This window comes from Ranitomeya variabilis, chromosome 7, assembly GCF_051348905.1.
Source record: "Ranitomeya variabilis isolate aRanVar5 chromosome 7, aRanVar5.hap1, whole genome shotgun sequence".
Taxonomy (NCBI): Eukaryota; Metazoa; Chordata; class Amphibia; order Anura; family Dendrobatidae; genus Ranitomeya; species Ranitomeya variabilis.
In genome coordinates, this window is record NC_135238.1 from 218,607,526 (window position 1) to 218,628,481 (window position 20,956).

At 45.4% G+C, this 20,956-nt stretch overlaps 1 protein-coding gene across 1 annotated transcript in view; it reads right to left on the reverse strand.

Annotated features, from left to right (window-relative positions):
• KCNJ3 (potassium inwardly rectifying channel subfamily J member 3) overlaps positions 1 to 20,956 on the reverse strand; it is a 250,449-nt gene that overhangs the window by 216,939 nt on the left and 12,554 nt on the right. The window contains exon 2 of the mRNA XM_077272934.1: positions 8,720 to 8,936. Within this exon, the coding sequence (XP_077129049.1) occupies positions 8,720 to 8,936 (217 nt within the window). The remainder of the gene's footprint in view (positions 1 to 8,719; positions 8,937 to 20,956) is intronic.

Consider the following 20,956-nt stretch of genomic DNA (forward strand, 5'->3'; position numbering starts at 1 on the left):
AGAATAGGTTAAAAACGCTGAAAAAAAAGCTGAAAGAATCAGCTTGAAAAAAACACCCAGCAGCTTAAGAAGCGCAAAAAAAAAAAAAATAAGAGTGTCCGTGAGATTTTTAAAATCTTTTTCACTTTGCTGGTACCATAAAGCGTAGCGTTTTTGCCATAGAATAAAATGCAGCAATACAAACAAAAACGCCAGGTGTGAACATGCCCTTACAGCTCTCCTGTGGCTACTGACAGAGGAGCATGTGAACAGATCTGACGATAAAGTATGTGTCCACGTTCAGGATGGCCGGCGCTTTGGACGGAGCGGACAACTCGCTCCGCCCAAAGGGCCACCCCCTTCTGTAGACGCGATGATGCCGGATGTGTTCATTGCACACATCCGGAATCATCGCACCCCATACATAGGTCCCTGAGTTTTACCTTGCGGCGGCGCAGCGTCGCCGCAAGGTAAATGGACATGCTGCGTTCTAAAAAGGCGCGCCGCATGTCCGGAATCGCAGGGCCGCCGGATGCGTGTTACCACGCATAGTGGAGACGGGATTTCATAAAATCCCCTCCACTATGCTGTAACATCTTGACGCTGCGGATTGAACGCTGCGGCTCCACGCAGCATTCAATCCGCAGCTATTCCGGATGTTATACGGCCCGTGGATACATACCCTAAGACTCCACCAATAAAAAAACATTGCACTCGGGAAAGCTGTTTTTCCATTTGAAGAGGCTGATAGACAAGTCTGGCCACATGCTCCCCTACCAGCAGGCATCGGAGAGCGTTAAAGTCTGTGACAATGGCTGCAAGAACCAATCAACCTGTAATTAGAGATAAAACAAAATCTGCTGCAATTCAATTTTGGCAAATTCGCATCCAATAAATTTGGTGCAAATCATATCGTCCAGGAAGGGGTTAAAAATAACCTCTTCTACTCATCTCTCCTAAACCCTCACCATACATCTCCCACTGCTGCTGGTCCTCCGATCAGCTCCTCGGTCTTCTCTTTTCTATCCTCTGTCATTTATCTTCACTGTTTAGTCTTTCATCTTTTCCTCAATGTCTCATCAATGTATTGACGAATTGACGTCCATGACCTACATGGTGCCCCAAGTGACCGTGCGGCTCAAGGCACGTGACGACATGGAACTAGTGAAGAACGGGAGCAATGGAGGTCAGGAAAGAGTAGAGGATAGAGGACAGAGGAGCCGGAGATATTTAGTGAGAATTACATCTAACGCCTCGTGCACATGGTTGTGTTATGGCTCTGCGCCTTCTCGAAACTTTACGGAGCAGTAATGTGCAGCTCATATTAAAAAGTCAGATTTGTGACTATTTTTCTGTTAATTCTACTTACAAAAAAAAAAATGAATGAAATGCCATATTGCAAATTTATTCTCCCCCAGAATACAGCACTACATTGGGATTGGTCAGGCGGCACAGAAAATGTCCGTAGTTCTGTAATATGGAGGCACAATAAACCTCTTTTTTTCTTCAACGTTGGCTTTGTATGTCCATGAAACGTTATAACAAATAGCGGTAAATATCTAATAAGCCATGACCATTAGGCATAATTAGCACCGTTTGGCAACTCATAAATTGGTGCAACGCTATTGCTAAACCTCTCCGAGCCGGGCGTGCACATTTATATCTGCGCCGACGTCGCTGAGAGTAAAAAAGCACGTTTGCTTCTTCAATCGAGAATAAAAAATGGTATGATTGGATTAATTCTGAGGACGATAAGACGGCAAATAAAGAGGTGTTACAAGATGGAGAAAAAAAAACAGGTGGGATATTAGCAAAAGAAAAGGAAAAGAAAGCTTGAAAAAGACACAGATGGGAATGTTAAGGGTGAAAAAAATTACCATACACTGGTGGAAGATATTACCTCTCTAAATAGAAGGACAATTACCGGCGTAAAGTGCAGAGAAGATACAATCTGTCGAACAAATATTGCTTTAACCCATCTATTGTAGTAAATGCGCCGAGGGTCAGATAATATCATTATGCACAGCGAGGCAATATCGGGAGCAATCGGCGCGGCTACCCATGGATGAAGAAGTCTTCACAAAATGGCATCAGAGTAGCAAATGGATTGGGGGGAAAACTCAGGATATGGAAAATCTGGAAAATATTTACTGATACAGACTTTCGCTATATACCGTATTTTTCGGATTATAAGACACACTTTTTTCCCCAAAATTTGGAGGGAAAATGGGGGTGCGTCTTATAATGCGGATATACCTTACCGGCCACGGTGGAGCAGGGTCCTAGGGTCGCTGCTGGAGGAGGCAAGAGTGGAGCGTTGCTGCAGGCTGCAGGCTGGGATGAGGGGGTGGGTGTTCGGATGTGCGCCGCTGCGAGTGTTCGGTGGTGCGGGGGCTCCACTGACATTTTATGAAAGCCCAGAGTCCCCGCACTTACATGGTTTACTATGCAGTGGACTCCGGGAAAATGGCTGCCGGGGGCGGCGCATGTACAGATGGAGATCTCGGCACCAAGATCTCCATCTGCGCATGCCTCGCCCTCGGCAGCCATTTTCTCAGAGTCCATCGCATAGCAAACCATGTAAGTGCGGAGGCTCTGGGCTTTCACAAAACGTCGGTGGAGCCCTCGCACCACCGAACACCTGCAGCGGCGCACATCTGAACAACCCCCTCATCTCAACCTGCGGCCTGCAGCAACACTCCACTCTTGCCTCCTCCAGCAACGACCCTATTACCCCGCTTCACCGCAGCAATAAGACACATGGATTATAAGAAGCACCATCATTTTATTAAAAAACTTTTTTTTCCTATTTTTCTCCTAAAAATTTGGGTGCGTCTTATAATCCGGTGCGTCTTATAATCTGCAAAATACGGTACTCATAATTAGCTGAAGCCGCTGATTGGCTGCGGCGATCACGTGGAATGGTTTATGCCATGAAACCAGCAAGAAACACAAGCCTCAAAGCAGCAGAGGATTGGCAGTGATCTGGAAGATAAGTATACATTTTTTTATTTATGCAGCAGCCTGGGGAAATTGAAAGGGTAGTCTGGGGCTTTAACATTAGGACAGGTCATCAATGTCTGCGACACATGACACCCCCTCCGATTAACTGATTAACTGTTCCTGGTGTCAGCCAAAACTGCTCAGTTACAGAGCTGCACAGCACAGCTCCACCAACTGCATAGTGGCCGCGGCCGGTACTGCACATCCGCCACCTATTCAAATCTTTTTAATGCTTTCCTCAGTCCTTACAGCTCGTATGGGCTGACCGTCATATGTGCAGGGTCTCAGGATGAGGCACTGACACAATCACAACCATCTGCTACATTTTGTATCACTGTTTCTCAAAACCTTTTCATTTGCCATCCATTTCTAAAGTCCCTGTATATAAGTGTCAGCCACAGCGCATTTCACAATCCCGTGGAGGTCACATAATAATGGAGAGAACATAAAGCTCATCCTATTATGGCGGAACAAGGATCCCGTCTCTCCAGCCTCTAACTATTTAATCTTTTCATCTCCAGTTCTCCATGTCACTTACACCAGTCGATTTCCAATTCTGGATCCTCTGTTTATTCAACCGACTAAAGTGGTTTTCCAGGGACAGATATTGATTGATGACCTATGAGACCGGTGAAGGTCCAACTCTTGCCACCTCCATCACCAGCATGAAGATATTATGATGTTTGTGCCTGCAGCCTCTTCAGTGCCCTACCTGCACACCGTCTACCCAATGTTATCATTTCCGGTTGATCGAATTATTATTGAAGTGAATGGGAAAATGAAGCAATATCCAGCACAGTCCCTACTAAGTAGGTGGCATACAGGTAGACTGAAGATGGCCACCTTTAAGCAGGTGATCGGGGTTGTTGATGTTTTCATTGTGTGTTTTTAGGATCCGCGTCACTCTAAAGTTTATTTTTTGGATTTCCATCCGACCATAATAAATATAAATTCTTTTGTACTTGATTTTGCAGTAACATCGGGGTAAACTAATGTTAAGTGATTCGTTATTTCTTTCACGAGGTAATTAGAATAAGTGATGACCTCATTACAAAAATACAGAGCTGTTATTAAGAAGCTCTCGTCATCTATCAGGCATTATTGCAGGATATTCTAAATTACAACTTTGCTTTCCCTCATCTGTAAGAACAATTATTAAACATCATCATTTTTACTGTAATGTGGAGAATAAGTGTCTATTTATATGATGTATTCAACATTCGGGCCCTGGTTTATGTAATGACTTTTTTGCATTTAGATTTAGTAAAACTTCTTGAATTCAACATTAACAGGAGCAGCGAAAGCGAATATCCTGGACTATCGGTTGGTCCTAAAAAATAGAATTACATTGTAAAAGGTTGAAAATGTAAATATATACACTACTCAAAAAATAAAAGGAACGCTTAAACAACACAATGTAACTCCAAGTCAATCATAGTTCTGTGAAATCAACCTGTCCAGTTATGAAGCAACACTGTGAATCAATTTCTCCTGCTGTTGTGCAAATGGAACAGACAACCGGTAGAAATGATAGGCAATTAGCAAGAAAACCCCTATAAAGGAGTTGTTCTGCAGGGGGTGATCACAGACAATTTCTCTGTTCTCATCTTTTTCGGCTGTTTTGGTCACTTCTGCATTTTGTCATTGCTCTCACCACCATAGGTACTGTACAGTAGCATGAGGCGGTGTTTACAACCCACAGACGTTGCTCAGGTAGTGCAGCTCATCCAGGATGGCACATCAATGCGAGCTGTGCCAAAAAAGGTAGCTGTGTCTGTCAGCACAGTGTCCAGAACATGGAACAGATACCAGGAGATGGGCCAGTACACCAGGAGACGTGGAGGGGGCCGTTGGAGGGCAACAACCCAGCAACAGGATAGCTACCTCCTCTTTTGTGCAAGGAGGAACATGAGGAGAAGTGCCAGAGTTACTGGAAAATGACCTCCAGCAGGCCACTAACATCCATGTGTCTGTTCAAACTGTCAGAAACAGACTTAATGAGAGTGGTATGAGGGCCCGACGTTCACAACTGGGTGTTGTAATTTCACTCTAACACTGTGCAGGGCAACTGGCATTTGCCAGAAAACACCAAGGCTGGCAGATTCGCCATTGGTGACCTGTGCTCTTTACAGATGAGAGCAGGTTCACATTGAGCACATGTGACATGACAGAGTCTGGAGACACCATGGAGAACGTTCTTTTGCCTGCAACATCCTCCAGCATGACCGGTCTGGCAGTGGGTCAGTAATGGTGTGGGGTGGCATTTCTTTGGAGAGCCTCACAGCCCTCCATATGCTAGCCAGAGGTATCCTCACTGCCATTAGGTACCGGGATGAGATCCTCAGACCCATTGTTAGACCATATGCAGGTGCAGTGGCCCTGGGTTCCTCCTAATTCAGGACAATGCTAGACCTCATATAGCTGGAGTGTGTCAGTAGTTCCTATAGTATGAAGGCATTGATACTATGGACTGGTCTGCCTGTTACCCAGACCTGAATCCAGTCAAGTACATCTGGGATATCATGCTTCGTTCCATCCACCAATGCCACGTTGCACCACAGACTGGCCAGAAGGTGACTGATGCTTTAGTCCAGGTCTGGGAGGAAATCCTTAAGGAGAACTTCTGCCGCATCATCAGCATCATCCTCAGGCATTGTAGGGAGGTCATACAGGCATGTGGAGGCCACACATACTACTGAGCATCAATTCCTTGTCTTGAGGCATTTCTACTGAAGTTACATCACCCTGTTATTTGATTTTCCACTTTGATTTCGAGCATCATTCCAAATCCTGACCTCCATGGGACACTAAAGGGAAACTGTCATCAAGTTTGGCCGATAAGAGATATGGCCAGCACCTTTCAGGGCTGATATACACCATTCTATAATGCTGTCTATCAGCCTCCAACCCGACCTGTAAGAGAAAAATAACTTTTATTATACTCACCTGCGGGGCGGTCTGGTCCGATGGGCGGTGCTGGTCTTGGTTCAGCGCCTCCCTTCTTCTTGTGATGCTGCCCTCCTTGCTATCTATTTTTAAACTTATTCCATCATATTTTATTTCATTTTTACTCTTACTCCTGTCTTGAATATTATGATTATGATCAGTGCAATATTTCAGGATCACTGACAGCACCTGCCAGGTCAGGACGTTAGTATGCGGGAACTATCACCTCACCATGATGTGCAGCTTCATCAAGAAGTTGGGAATATCTGAACTTTATTTTTTTTTTTTTTAAGGTGAAATGTAAGAATAAAAGCCCCCAGAGGCTGCAGTTGAAGCTCCTGTTCCCCCCACCCGCCCACCATCTATAATACTGGTCTCTTCCCACCGCCCACCATCTATAATACTGGTCTCTTCCCATCTAACACATCTCAGCTTCTGTCATTTGCTCCATAGTAATTTACTTCTACTAATATCAGTACCAGTGACTTGTTCTAGTCTGTTGCTGAGGAGGATCTGACATCGGTAACTGTGGGGAAACCCTAGAAGTGCGGATATCGCCAAGAAACCTGATTGAGGCTTGTAGCCGAATACAATGATCAAGTCTCCAACCCCGGTCAGTTGTTCTGCTCCGCTCTGCTCTGTTCTGATGAAAAATGAAAATATGTAAATGAAAATCTTCATCCAGAGTTATCAAACAGTCGAACTATTCCTGAGGAATTAAATTCAAAACAGATGGGATGAGCAAGAGGCGCTGAAATGCAAAACACAGCTAAATCACTCTAGCTTTGCTACATAAAAGTAATTAGCCATTGTGTATTACAGCATGACTGGTGCAGGGACGTGCCAAGCTGGGTGTGCAAGATAATAGATACCGGAGAAGGGAGTGTGAGACCAAACAGAACGGAGAATCACAGATATTGAGCATACGATAGGGTGACGGATGTATAGATAGATAGATAAATAGATAGATAATAATAGATAGTAGATAGATGATAGATGGATGGATAATAGATAGATAGATAATAATAGATCGATAGATAGATAGATAGATAGATAGATAGATCGATAGATAGATGATAGATAGATAGATAGATAGATAGATAGATAGATAGATAGATAGATAGATAGATAGATAGAGATAGGTAGATAATAGATAAGTAGATAGATAAAGATAGATGATGGATAATAGATGGATAGCTAGATAGATAGATAGATAGATAGATAGATAGATAGATAGATAGATAGATAGATAGAATAGATAGATTATAAATAGATAATTAATATATAATAGATAGATAAAAAGAGGGATAGATGGTGGGATATTGGGATAGATAGATAAATAATAGATATTGCAGATGATCATTCTTCTAGTCTACTCCACACTATTCAGCAAAGACAATTATTATTTAAGTTTCACAGTAGAAATTCTGAGTCTAATTAAGATATAAAAGGTCAGTCCTGCCAAGAAAACACGGAATTGGATGTCTAAACTACAGATAATAATTATCACAAACTTTGGAAAGTTTGCACCCACTTGATTGCATGTGCTGTTCCATTTGTTCTATCTAGAGAGATAAATAGATAGATAGATCGATCTTGATATTAGTGCACAGTCCATTACCAGATCTATTTACTATAGAGCGTATTCTCCGTATCTACGGTATTATTTCGCCCTTATGCTGCATATACTAATTTTTACTGTTCAGTAAAGAGGAGTCAGAAAATGAACAGAGGGGAGATCTCCCACCGGCCGCAGCCTTATCAGCACCATCAGCGCAGTGCCATCACTATTTTTGGCCGCTGGTATATAGTAGGAAACCTTGCAATGACACAAGCCAGGGCAATCTGCAGCTCTATACTTTAGGTCCGCCAGGGTCAAGGAACCTTACGGGGTCAGTAATGACATCAGGCGCACACAACATGTCCTGTGGATAATTTTGATGGGAAAATCTTTCCAATCACATTTATTCTGTATCTTAACTTGTTAATAAGAAAAAAAAAAGCAAATAAATGAGCAGGAAGTTGTTTCTTGTTAATAAGAATCAAATATGTAATAAATAAATAACAAATACATAACAATGGAGAGAAAATGCACATAACAGTCATTACCAAGAACATTTATAGTCATGAAATTGGCAAACAGATGAAACAAAAGCCTGATTTTATACAAATATCCCAAGGATCCTGTAACCATTGTCACCAAACTAGCCGGATCGCATGACGAACAATTATGGCATTAAATACCAAGAATTATAAGTCCGGCTAAAGTCACTTCCAAAACCAGAAACCATTATCCTTGGCTTTTCCTCCCCCCAAAAGTACGGCCATAATGGTGCAATAACGATCATAATGGATGCATCATTTTACAGTCATTTTCCATTACGGAATTTGTAACATCAAATTCTTAAATCACAATTTCAGTCCTGTAATTAAAAGCTTTAACATTTGCGCTAAATTTTAATTCCCATCATTCTTTAGTTCCGAATATTGAATTTTTTTTCATCTTTTTTTAAGTTTTCATTATTTTTTAACTTTTTTTTTATTTTTAATAAGAAGCTTTTTTTCTTTGGCATTGTCGCCTCTTATGGACAAGGTTCCTTAACCTGCAACACTGCCCCCTATGGACAAGTCTGTAAAGTTCGACTAGCGGAGAAATATTCTGATACGACTGAAATTGCAACAATGTAGCAAAGAATCAGATTAAAAAAAATATATATAACTACGATAGGATTTGCTATCACATGCAGAATATACTGTATCTGTTTAGTAGGAAGAGTAAAAGATGACTTACCGGTAGTTTCCACAATACCCTCCAGGATGACGACAATCTCAAACTGCTCCGTTTGCATGGACCGCTGCGAGAGGTCATAGAAGGGGCTTTTTGCGTCAATCACATGGCAGATCGTGAGAGGGGAAACCAGGAAAAGCTGATCCGCCCCTGTGCTAAATCCTACATCTAGTTCAAGTTGATCGAGAGGGAGAAACTCGCCCTCGGGTGTCTGCCGAGACTGGAGATACAGAAGAGAGAGAAACATTAGCACCCGAGTGACAGTTTTCATGACGAGCTGACATCACACTACATCACTGCGAAAAACTGACATTATCAATTCCATCAGACGCAGCCGCTCTCTCCGGATTGTGGTTTTGGGTTTTTTTTCTTATGAACTTGGTTAAATGGAATATACGGCATGTGTTTCCTAACACTAAAGAGGTTTAAAAGGAAAAGTGTCGAAAGAAAATGACCTGTTCTTTACATCAAGGTTTTTTTTATTAGGTTTGTTTGTTTTTTTTATTTTTTGACAATTTTTGTTTTTCAATTTTCTGTATTATTATCTACAGTACACTTATATGAAACCACGAAACACAGAAATCTTGTAATTAATTTTTAAACTCACCTCTAGGCCTTATACTATATCTTTAGAGAAGACAGTTCAGCTTCATTATCATCACAGACTAGATTACAGTGAAGACTAACAACTCAATATACAGTAGTCATCAAAAATTATTAAATTGCCTAAATGGCGCTTCCAACAAGATCAGGCATCAAATAAAGAGAAGGGGAAGCTATGTGCCATAAAAATAGATACATTTTATTGATAATCAATTAAAATGATGAAAAATATTAGAATAACATGTAAAAGGGGACACAAAAGTGCAACAAAAGTAGCCACATTAAGAGGTAAAAAAAAAAATATTGCACCTAAAGCAAATTAATCCTGTGGTAAAAGTTCTGGGTGTCTACACACCTCCCCTGGAAAAAGCTAACGCGAAACGCGCGTCGGAGTTTCAGCGCCACTTTTAGGTACAGTATTTACTTGCTATTAACCATTTGCCGTCTCACTGTAGCCTGCAACAACCAGAACTTTTACCACAGGATTAATTTGCTTTAGGTGCGATATTTTCTTACACCTTAGCTGCTTGGCACATTGATTTGAGCATAGGGATATTAACTGGGGCTATAGAGATAAATATGGTTACAAAAACTCTTTTGGAAGCTGATCTGCTCCTTAAATATTTCTGATACTCATATATTTCCTCTTTGATAATATTTCCAAGAACCTCTTATATATTGTACTGATATGTTATAACATGACATTGCTGTACCTCTTAACGTGGCTACTTTTGTTGCACATTTTGTCCCCTTTTACATGTTATTCTAATATTTTTCATCATTTTAATTGATTATCAATAAAATTTATATATTTTTATGGCACATAGCTTCCCCTTCAATATACTGTAGATAACACAAGATCCAGTATACACAATAGGTGATGTCACAGCTCACCTCCTCCTCCTGCACAATGACTGATAACACCACTATATACAGTAAACACAGGATCCACCATTCACAATTGGTGATGTCACAGCTCACCTCCTCCTCCTGTACAATGACAGATAACACCTCTATATACAGTAGATAACACAGGATCCATCATCCACAATAAGTGATGCACAGCTCACCTCCTCCTCCTGTACAATGACTGATAACACCTCTATATACAGTAGATAACACAGAATCCACCATTCATAATAGGTGATGTCACAGCTCACCTCCTCCTGTACAATGACATATAACACCTCTATATACAGTATATAACACAGGATCCATCATCCACAATAGGTGATGTCACAGCCCACCTCCTCGTCCTCCTGTACAATGACTGACAACACCTCTATATACAGTAGATAACACATGATCCATCATCCACAATAGGTGATGTCACAGCTCACCTCCTCCTCCTGTACAATGACTTATAACACCTCTATATACAGTAGATAACACAGGATCCACCATTCATAATAGGTGATGTTACAGCTCACCTCCTCCTCCTGTACAATGACTGATAACAACCTCTATATACAGTAGATAACACAGGATCCACCATTCACAATAGGTGATGTCACAGCTCACCTCCTCCTCCTGTACAATGACTGATAACACCCTCTATATGCAGTAGATAACACAGAATCCACCATTCATAATAGGTGATGTCACAGCTAACCTCCTCCTGTACAATGACTGATAACACCTCTATATACAGAAGATAACACAGGATCCACCATTCACAATAGGTGATGTTACAGCTCACCTCCTCCTCCTCTACAATGACTGATATCACCTCTATATACAGTAGATAACACAGGATCCATCATCCACAAAAGGTGATGTCACAGCTCAACTCCTCCTCATGTACAATGACTGATAGCACCGCTATATACAGTAGATAACACAGTGTCCACCATTCACAATAGGTGATGTCACAGCTCACCTCCTCCTCCTCTACAATGACTGATAACACCTCTATATACAGTAGATAACACAGGATCCATCATCCACAATAGGTGATGTTACAGCTCACCTCCTCCTCCTCTACAATGACTGATAACACCTCTATATACAGTAGATAACACAGGATCCATCATCCACAATAGGTGATGTCACAGCTCACCTCCTCCTTCTGTACAATGACTGATAACACATCTATATACAGTAGATAACACAGGATCCATCATCCACAATAGGTGATGTTACAGCTCACCTCCTCCTCCTGTACAATGACTGATAACACCTCTATATACAGTAGATAACACAGGATCCATCATCCACAATAGGTGATGTCACAGCTCTCCTCCTCCTCCTGTACAATGACTGATAACACCTCTATACACAGTAGATAACACAGGATCCACCATTCACAATAGGTGATGTTACAGCTCACCTCCTCCTCCTGTACAATGACTGATAACACCTCTACATACAGTAGATAACACAGGATCCACCATTCACAATAGGTGATGTTACAGCTCACCTCCTCCTCCTATACAATGACTGATAACACCTCTATATACAGTAGATAACACAGGATCCATCATTCACAATAGGTGATGTCACCGCTCACCTCCTCCTCCTGTACAATGACAGATAACACCTCTATATACAGTAGATAACACAGGATGCACCATTCACAATAGGTGATGTCACAGCTCACCTCCTCCTCCTGTACAATGACAGATAACACCTCTATATACAGTAGATAATAGAGGATCCACCATTCACAATAGGTGATGTCACAGCTCACCTCCTCCTCTTGTACAATGACTGATAACACCTCTATATACAGTAGATAACACAGGATCCACCGTTCAGAATAGGTGATGTCACAGCTCACCTCCTCCTCCTGTACAATGACTGATAACACCTCTATATACAGTAGATAACACAGGATCCATCATCCACAATAGGTAATGTCACAGCTCACCTCCTTCTGTACAATGACTGATAACACCTCCATATACAGTAGATAACACAGGATCCATCATCCACAATAGGTGATGTTACAGCTCACCTCCTCCTCCTGTACAATGACTGATAACACCTCTATATACAGTAGATAACACAGGATCCACCATTCACAATAGGTGATGTCACAGCTCACCTCCTCCCCCTGTACAATGACTGATAACACCTCTATATACAGTAGATAACACAGGATCCACAATCTATAATATAACGCTGGGAGCGTCACTCTGTCCGAAGCCTCTATAGACTGCGCAAGCGCACGCGCCGGCGCAGTCTAGACCCCACAGAGCGACGCTCCCAGGAGATCGCGGTATGCGTAAACACTGAACGCACACCGCGATCTCCAACGGAGAAGCAGGGACCGCCAGGAGGGTAAGTATGATATATTTACCTGTCCCGTTCCTCCGTTGCGCGCTGCTCCTCCGTCCTCCGGTCCACATCCTCTGCCTGTGACGTTCACAGTTCAGAGGGCGCGATGACGGGCTTAATGCGCGCCGCCCTCTGACTGAACAGTCACAGCCAGAGGACCCGGAAGACAGACTGGCGCGCAGCGCTGGATCAGGCCCAGGTAACTATAGCAAGTGCCGGGGGCCTGAGCTAGCGGCGACTCCGGCACCTGACCCCCACAGCGCGCCGGTGTCCCCGCCTGCTCAGGCCCCCAGCACCGCCGCGCACAGCCACCGCACCCAGCACAGCCTGAGCCACCGCACCCAGCACAGCCTGAGCCACCGCACCCAGCACAGCCTGAGCCACCGCACCCAGCACAGCCTGAGCCACCGCACCCAGCACAGCCTGAGCCACCGCACCCAGCACAGCCTGAGCCGCCGCACCCAGCACAGCCTGAGCCACTGCATCCAGCACAGCCGCCCACAGCCGCCGCACCCAGCACAGCCTGAGCCACCGCACCAAGCACAGCCACCGCACCCAGCACAGCCACTCGCACCCAGCACAGCCTGAGCCACCGCACCCAGCACAGCCACGCACAGCCGCCGCACCCAGCACAGCCACCACACCCAGCACAGCCACGCACAGCCGCCGCACCCAGCACAGCCACGCACACCTAGCACAGCCGCCCGCACCCAGCACAGCCGCCTGCACTCAGCACAGCCGCCCAGCACAGCCGACCGCACTCAGCACCGCCACGCACAGCCACCCGCACTCAGCACCGCCACGCACAGCCGCCCACGCACAGCACAGCCACATACAGCCGCCGCACCCAGGTTAGCCACGCACAGCCACCGCACCCAGCACCGCCGCACCCAGCACAGCCGCCGCACCCAGCACAGCCACGCACAGCCGCCCACACCCAGCACAGCCACGCACAGCCGCCCGCACCCAGCACAGCCACGCACAGCCGCCTGCACTCAGCACAGCCACGCACAGCCGCCTACACCCAGCACAGCCACGCACAGCCGCTTGCACGCAGCACCGCCACGCACAGCTGCCCGCACTCAGCACCGCCACGCACAGCCACCCACGCACAGCACAGCCACATACAGCCGCCCGCACTTAGCACAGCCGCCCGCACTGATGGGGTGCAGGATGGAGCAGCACATGATAGGGTGGAGCAGCACATGACAGGATGGGGGCGCAGGATGGAGCAGCACATGACAGGGTGAAGCAGCACATGACAGGATGGGGGCGCAGGATGGAGCATCACAGCCACCGCACCCAGCACAGCCACCGCACCCAGCACAGCCACCGCACCCAGCACAGCCGCCCGCACCCAGCACAGCCTGAGCCACCGCACCCAGCACAGCCACGCACAGCCACCGCACCCAGCACAGCCACCGCACCCAGCACAGCCACGCACAGCCGCCGCACCCAGCACAGCCATGCACAGCCACCGCACCCAGCACAGCCACGCACACCCACCCACAGCCACGCACAGCCGCCTGCACTCAGCACAGCCGCCCACACCCAGCACAGCCGCCCGCACTCAGCACCGCCACGCACAGCCGCCCGCACTCAGCACCACCACGCACAGCCGCCCACGCACAGCACAGCCATATACAGCCGCCGCACCCAGCATAGCCACGCACAGCCACCGCACACCCCGCACCGCCACGCACAGCTGCCGCACCCAGCACAGCCGCCGCACCCAGCACAGCCACGCACAGCCGCCCACACCAAGCACAGCCACGCACAGCCGCCCGCACCCAGCACAGCCACGCACAGCCGCCTGCACTCAGCACAGCCACGCACAGCCGCCCACACCCAGCACAGCCGCCCACAGCCACGCACAGCCGCCTGCACTCAGCACCGCCACGCACAGCTGCCCGCACTCAGCACCGCCACCCATGCACAGCACAGCCACATACATCCGCCCGCACTCAGCACAGCCGCCCGCACTTAGCACAGCCGCCCGCACTGATGGGGGCGCAGGATGGAGCAGCACATGATAGGGTGGAGCAGCACATGACAGGATGGGGGCGCAGGATGGAGCAGCACATGACAGGGTGGAGCAGCACATGACAGGATGGGGGCGCAGGATGGAGCAGCACAGCCACCGCACCCAGCACAGCCATGCACAGCCGCCGCACCCAGCAAAGCCACGCACAGCCGCCCGCACTCAGTACCGCCACGCACAGCCGCCCGCACTCAGCACCGCCACGCACAGCCGCCCGCACCCAGCACAGCCACGCAGCCACCCGCACCCAGCACAGCCACGCCCAGCCGCCCGAACCCAGCACAGCCACGCCCAGCCGCCCGCACCCAGCACAGCCACGCGCAGCCGCCCGCACCCAGCACAGCCACGCGCAGCCGCCCACGCACAGCACAGCCACATACAGCCGCCCGCACTCAGCACAGCCGCCCGCACTGATGGGGGCGCAGGATGGAGCAGCACATGATAGGATGGGGGCGCAGGATGGGAGCACATGACAGGATGGGGATGCAGGATGGAGCAGCACATGACAGGGTGGAGCAGCACATGACAGGATGGGGGCGCAGGATGGAGCAGCACATGACAGGATGGGAGAGCAAGATGGGAGCAGCACATACCAGGATGGAGACCATATACCAATATAAATGCTCGCCACCCGGGCGTAGAACGGGTTCAATATCTAGTTCACAATATAAGCCTTAAATAAAGCCTATTGACCGGTATGATTTTTTTACGTAGATCATGACAAAACCCCTCTCAAACAATAGCTCATTTTCTAATGATACGTAGCCTTATTCACCCTTCTTCATTCAAATTCAGTTGTGCTGCAATACCAGATGTGACCTATCAACAGATGGGGTGTTGTGTTTGAAAGAGAATAGAAGTGTTCTTCTAGTCCTGCACATCCCCTTTAATTCCTCTGCTACTACAGTACAAACTGTCCTGTGCCATCTGCTGGAAATGCTACATCCCAGGGGCGGTGATTGGCTGCAGTGCTTGTGAACCGGTACAGTGTGTCAAAGCTGACATCCTAGTGATCGGTCAGGACTGAAGCTGTCAGGAATTTAAAAGGGAAAAAATAGGTGAATATTTTATTTTGAGAGATTCCTTTTAAAACCTGGAAAACTAAACTGATTCATTATTTATTTCATTTTTGCAAATGCTGATAAAATATATAACTGAAAAAGGGAATACGGTGAAAAGTCAAGTAGGAGTATGGACGAAGCGTGGGTGTTACCATTCCCTTTGTAAAAGAGGCGAGTCCTTGCACAGCCTGACAATGGCAACTCTGATTGGACAATGCCAGACTGTGAAGAGACACGCCTCCAACTGGTAACACCCAGTTGTCAATTTCTTAATGCATTTCTTGGAAGAATATCAGAAGACTGGTACAACAAGGAGATGTAAGAAAAAATGCTCCAGAATTATTTAATGAACAATACAAGTATTTGCTAAAACAGACACATCAGGAGGGAGAGCAGATCCTGACGTGATGCCATGAAAATATTTATCCTCTATCTACAGTATTGTAAGAATTGAGTGATTAGGAAGGCACCACTGGGAAACCAGCAAGCCCTAGAATAGTATGCACGGTGCTGCTCCATTCAAAGACTATGGAAGTGACACAAAAAGCCAAGTGTCAATATGTTGTGGTTCCTGGCCAGCAAGAATTAAAGGGATTTTCCCAAAAACAAAAGTTCTTTTTAATCAATAGATCTTGGAATAATAATAAGTTCTACAATTGGATTTGATTAAATAAAATGTTCCTGTGCTGAAATAATCCTATAAATGTGTCCCTGCTGTGTACTGTGTAATGGCCGTGTCTGACCGTACAGGAACATGCTCGGATCATACCACATCTCCTGGGCAGGGGAGAGAAAAAAGTATACAGACATTACAGCACGGGATCGCAAATGATTCTTTCTTTGATGTAAAATATTGTTTAAAAACATTCAGGGAAATGATTTATCTCATGAAAAGCATCAGCTGTGATCCCCAAGCTCTAATGTCTGTATACTCTTTTGCTTACTCCCCTGCTCAGGAGGTGTGGTATGATCAGACCATGTTCCTGCACAGTCAGACACAGCCATTACACAGTACATAGCAGGGACACATTTATGTTGGGGAAACGCCGGGCTCACAATCGCAGTTATAGGTGTTGTGACTCTGGACAGGATGGTTCCGCCTCCATCCTGGTCAGGTCAGGGTTAATTTTAGTCAGGGGACAAACCGGGTCATACACAGCAAAGCACACAAGCACAGAGGCACAAAGTTTACAGACGAATAACCTGGGTCAGCAACCACAAACCAAGTATACGGAAGTATCTGTCACCAAATTCAGGAACTGCCAACATTAAATAGCCGCCCCAGATCCAAGGAGAGGCGAACTAAAATTAACCCTGACATGACCAGGATGGAGGCAGAACCATCCTGTCCAGAGTCATGACAATAGGTGTTGGATGGAGCTATGGTCGTGGCTGTGTGGCCGGTCATGTTCTTCAACCAAACTCCCATAATCATGTCTTGTGCGGAAGCATTAAGATTTCCTTTCACTGGAACAAAAGGCCCGAGGCCGATCACTGAAAAACACCCCCATAGTATTATTTCTCCTGCACCTAACTGTACAGGGGGCACAATACAGTCAGGCGAGCAACAACCTCGTGGAATCACCAAACCCAGACTCCTCCCTCAGACTCAGATAGAGAATCATGATCCGTCACTGCACAGAACATGTTTCTTTCAGAGTCCAGTGGTGGCAGCTTAACACCACTTCATCCAACGATCGGCATTGTGCTTGGTGATATACGGCTGCATGAAGCTGCTCAGCCATGAAGCTCATGGTGGGGGGTTGCAGTGTTTGTGCTGATACCAGAGGAGGTCTGAACTCTGCAGTTATGGAGTCAGCAGAGCGGTGGTGACTTTTCTGCCCTCTGCTCCTCAGCACTCAGCCCCCCGCTCTGTAACGTTACGAGGTCTCCACTTCATGGCTGAGTTGCTGCGGTTCCTTCCACTTCTAAATTATAAGACTCACAGGTGATGGGGGAAAATTTAAATGGAAGAAATGTCACAAACAGACTTGTTACCCTGGTGGGTGCTCCTAATACAGGACCGCATTGGTATCAGTGATCTCTGCCCCACCGGGCGTTTGATCACGTTAGTGAAGGCAGATAGCATAGTGGGGGACCATAGGTTGTACACCAGGGGTGAGGAGGCCGGATGTTATACACAGGGATTGAGGAGGACAGATTTTATACACCGGGGGTGAGGAGGCCAGATGTTATACACCTGGGGCAAAGCGGCTGGATGTTAAACACCAGGTGTGAGGAGGCCGGATGTTATACACTGGGGGCGAGGAGGATGGATGTTATACACTGGGGGTGAGGAGGCCGGATGTTATACAACAGGGGTGAGGAGGCCGGATGTTATACAATGGGGAGCGAGGGGCCAGATGTTATACACTGGGGAGCGAGGGGCTGGAGTTTAAACACTGGAGAGTGAGGTGCCAGGGGTTATACACTGGGGGTTAGAGGCCGGAAGTTAAACACTGGGGGGAGGGCCCAGATGTTATACACTGGAGAGTGAGGGGCTGGAAGTTATACACCAGGGGCGAGGGGCCGGAGGTTATACACTGGGGGGCTGGAAGTTATACACTGGGGGCGAGGGGCTGGAGGTTATACACTGGAGCGAGGGGCTGGAGGTTATACACCGGGGGGGTGAGGAGGCAGGATTTATACACCAGGGGTGAGGGGCCGGAGGTTATACACTGTGGGGAGGGTCCAGATGTTATACACTGGGGGGAGGGCCGAGATGTTATACACTGGGGAGCGAGGGGCCTGAGGTTATATACTGGGAGAAATTGAATGATAAATACACATGGCCGTTTACTTTCCTCCATATTGCGTATATCTGTGTGACGTTGTCTTCGCTGGACCTGTTGCCGTTTATATAACATATCTGTTCCCATATGGTAATTCAGCTCTGGGATCATAGAAGATGAGTATTGTAGAGAAAATTACAATTTGATTTCGTATTAGTCATAATCTAACAGCAGAATTAAAATGAAGAAGTGTTTAAGTCTTGAACAGTCGCCCCCTCAACAATCACTTCTTCCAGCAATCAAACAATCCATGTGCCATGTCAGATTTTTATGTAAAAAGTATAAATCCCATATTAGGTTCGCAAAGCTAAGTAAAAGGTAGCTGCGCAGAACGCCGCCATAGTCCTTCCTTATTCAATAGGCCAGGTTATTAAGGCAGCTGTCTGCCTGCATTGTATGGGCGCTCTGTGGGGGAGTGACCATAGGTTGTAGGCAGGGGCGGACATATCATTGGTGCAGCCTGTGCCACCACAGAGGGTCCCAGGAGATAAAAAGGGCCATCTACACCTCTATAACAGGTGGAATTGTGCATTATGATGGTCTATTGGCTGCAAGGGCCCATACTGTATACCGTATGTTCTTGCACACTGGACCTTTTCTGTTTGTGTCCACCAGTGGTGTTCGGCACTTTCTTATTTTCTTACAAGGCCATATAGTTTCTGGGCACTATTGGTTACATGATAAGGAAGCACCATGGAGATAAGTTATTGCATAAGGCATGTTTTTTTGTTTTTTTTTAAATATTTGCTTTTATAGGAAGTGGAGCCCTCAGCATTCCGCAGCATATGTTTTTACCTGTGTGACTTGTTGACGTAATTTTCTTAACATTACAGCCCAAATAAACAGAAATATAAACCACATAATACCACCAAAAAGTGCAGAAATGTAATACCATTATACCAGTGTAGAGTGACAATATAATCCTGCCTTATGCAACCTACATAATGCTATAAAATAGGGTAAAAAAATAATACCATAAAGCTTATTCATAGTGACATATACCGCCCAGAGTCCAAATAATGCCATAATACTTATACAATGTATTCCTGCTGTGTATAGCCCAAAAAATACCAATAAATAGTGTCCATATACGATATTGCCATAATACTTTCATAATACGTGCATATAGTGACAATATAACTGTGCCATATATTTTCCACGTAATGCCACCAAGTAGTGCCCAAGTAATACCATAATACATGTGTATAGTGACAATGTACAGAAATTCTGCCATATACAGCCCACATAATACTACCAAATTGTGACCAAATAATACCTTTATTCTTGTGTACAGTGATGTCAACATGTTATATACCGCCCACATAGTGTCCAAAAATACCATATTGTAACAATATAATCCTACAATATACAGCTTATATTGCAAATAATACTATAATATAAACCTGTCATATACTGTATAGCCCACATAATGCAGCTAAAGGGTGTTCAAACAATACCATAATAATTGTGTATATTGTCAGTTTAACATAAACTCTCTACAGAATGCCCCCAAATAGTGTGTAATAATGCCATAGTAATTCCATATAGTGACAAAATAATCTCGAAATGTGAACAGTCAATATAACACCAAATAGTGTTCAATAATACCACACTACTTGTGTATAGTAACAATATAACCCTGCCATATATCACACACATAATACCACCAAATAGTGCCCAACTAAGGTGCAGTAATCAGACCTCCTTTAAGATACTACATAAAACTGCCATAACCAGTATCGGCACTGTCCATCCAACTCATAACATGTTTAAAATAAGAATGGAAACTAAATAAATAGTTATTATCCAGTCATTTCTTTCTACTCTTCACCTTTTATTTCCAGCCTCCGACATGTCCGGCTTTGGATTCTGCGGCTTTTCCAAGAGAAAAAAAAAGACTGACATGTTTTAATTACAACTGTTACATTTCCAAAACCTTCTGAGGTTGTAAAAAATTGTATCCACTGTGGAAACCTCCACCGGCCATAAAATCAACCGCAGCCAATACTGACTTACAGATAATTTAGCAGAATGGATTGCTTTTCCTATAATATGCAAAGCTCCCCCTTTAGTATAGATAGCGCTGGTGATTTACAACCTCTGTAATAAAATACCGCTGCTGGAATAATTTATGAAATCTTACCAGATTGTTAAAACTTTACGTATCTCTTGTAATAACGTGATTATTGGAGCCTAGATGTGGTGTAATACAAGGGTCTGGATGATGTTATTTAGATAAGTTGTCAGATGCTACAAACAGAATCCTTAATGAGGCCACAGCGGAATTTTTTTTTATCCTGAGATCACCCTTCCTATCAATGTGATATAACAGATTACGTTATGATAAATTATTAACTGATCATGTCTCTGCATATATTTATTTGGGTCAATAAATGATATCACTCTCTCTCTTAACTTTTTTTTCTATTTTCTGAAAATTTATTTAACCCTTAATGATACCTGA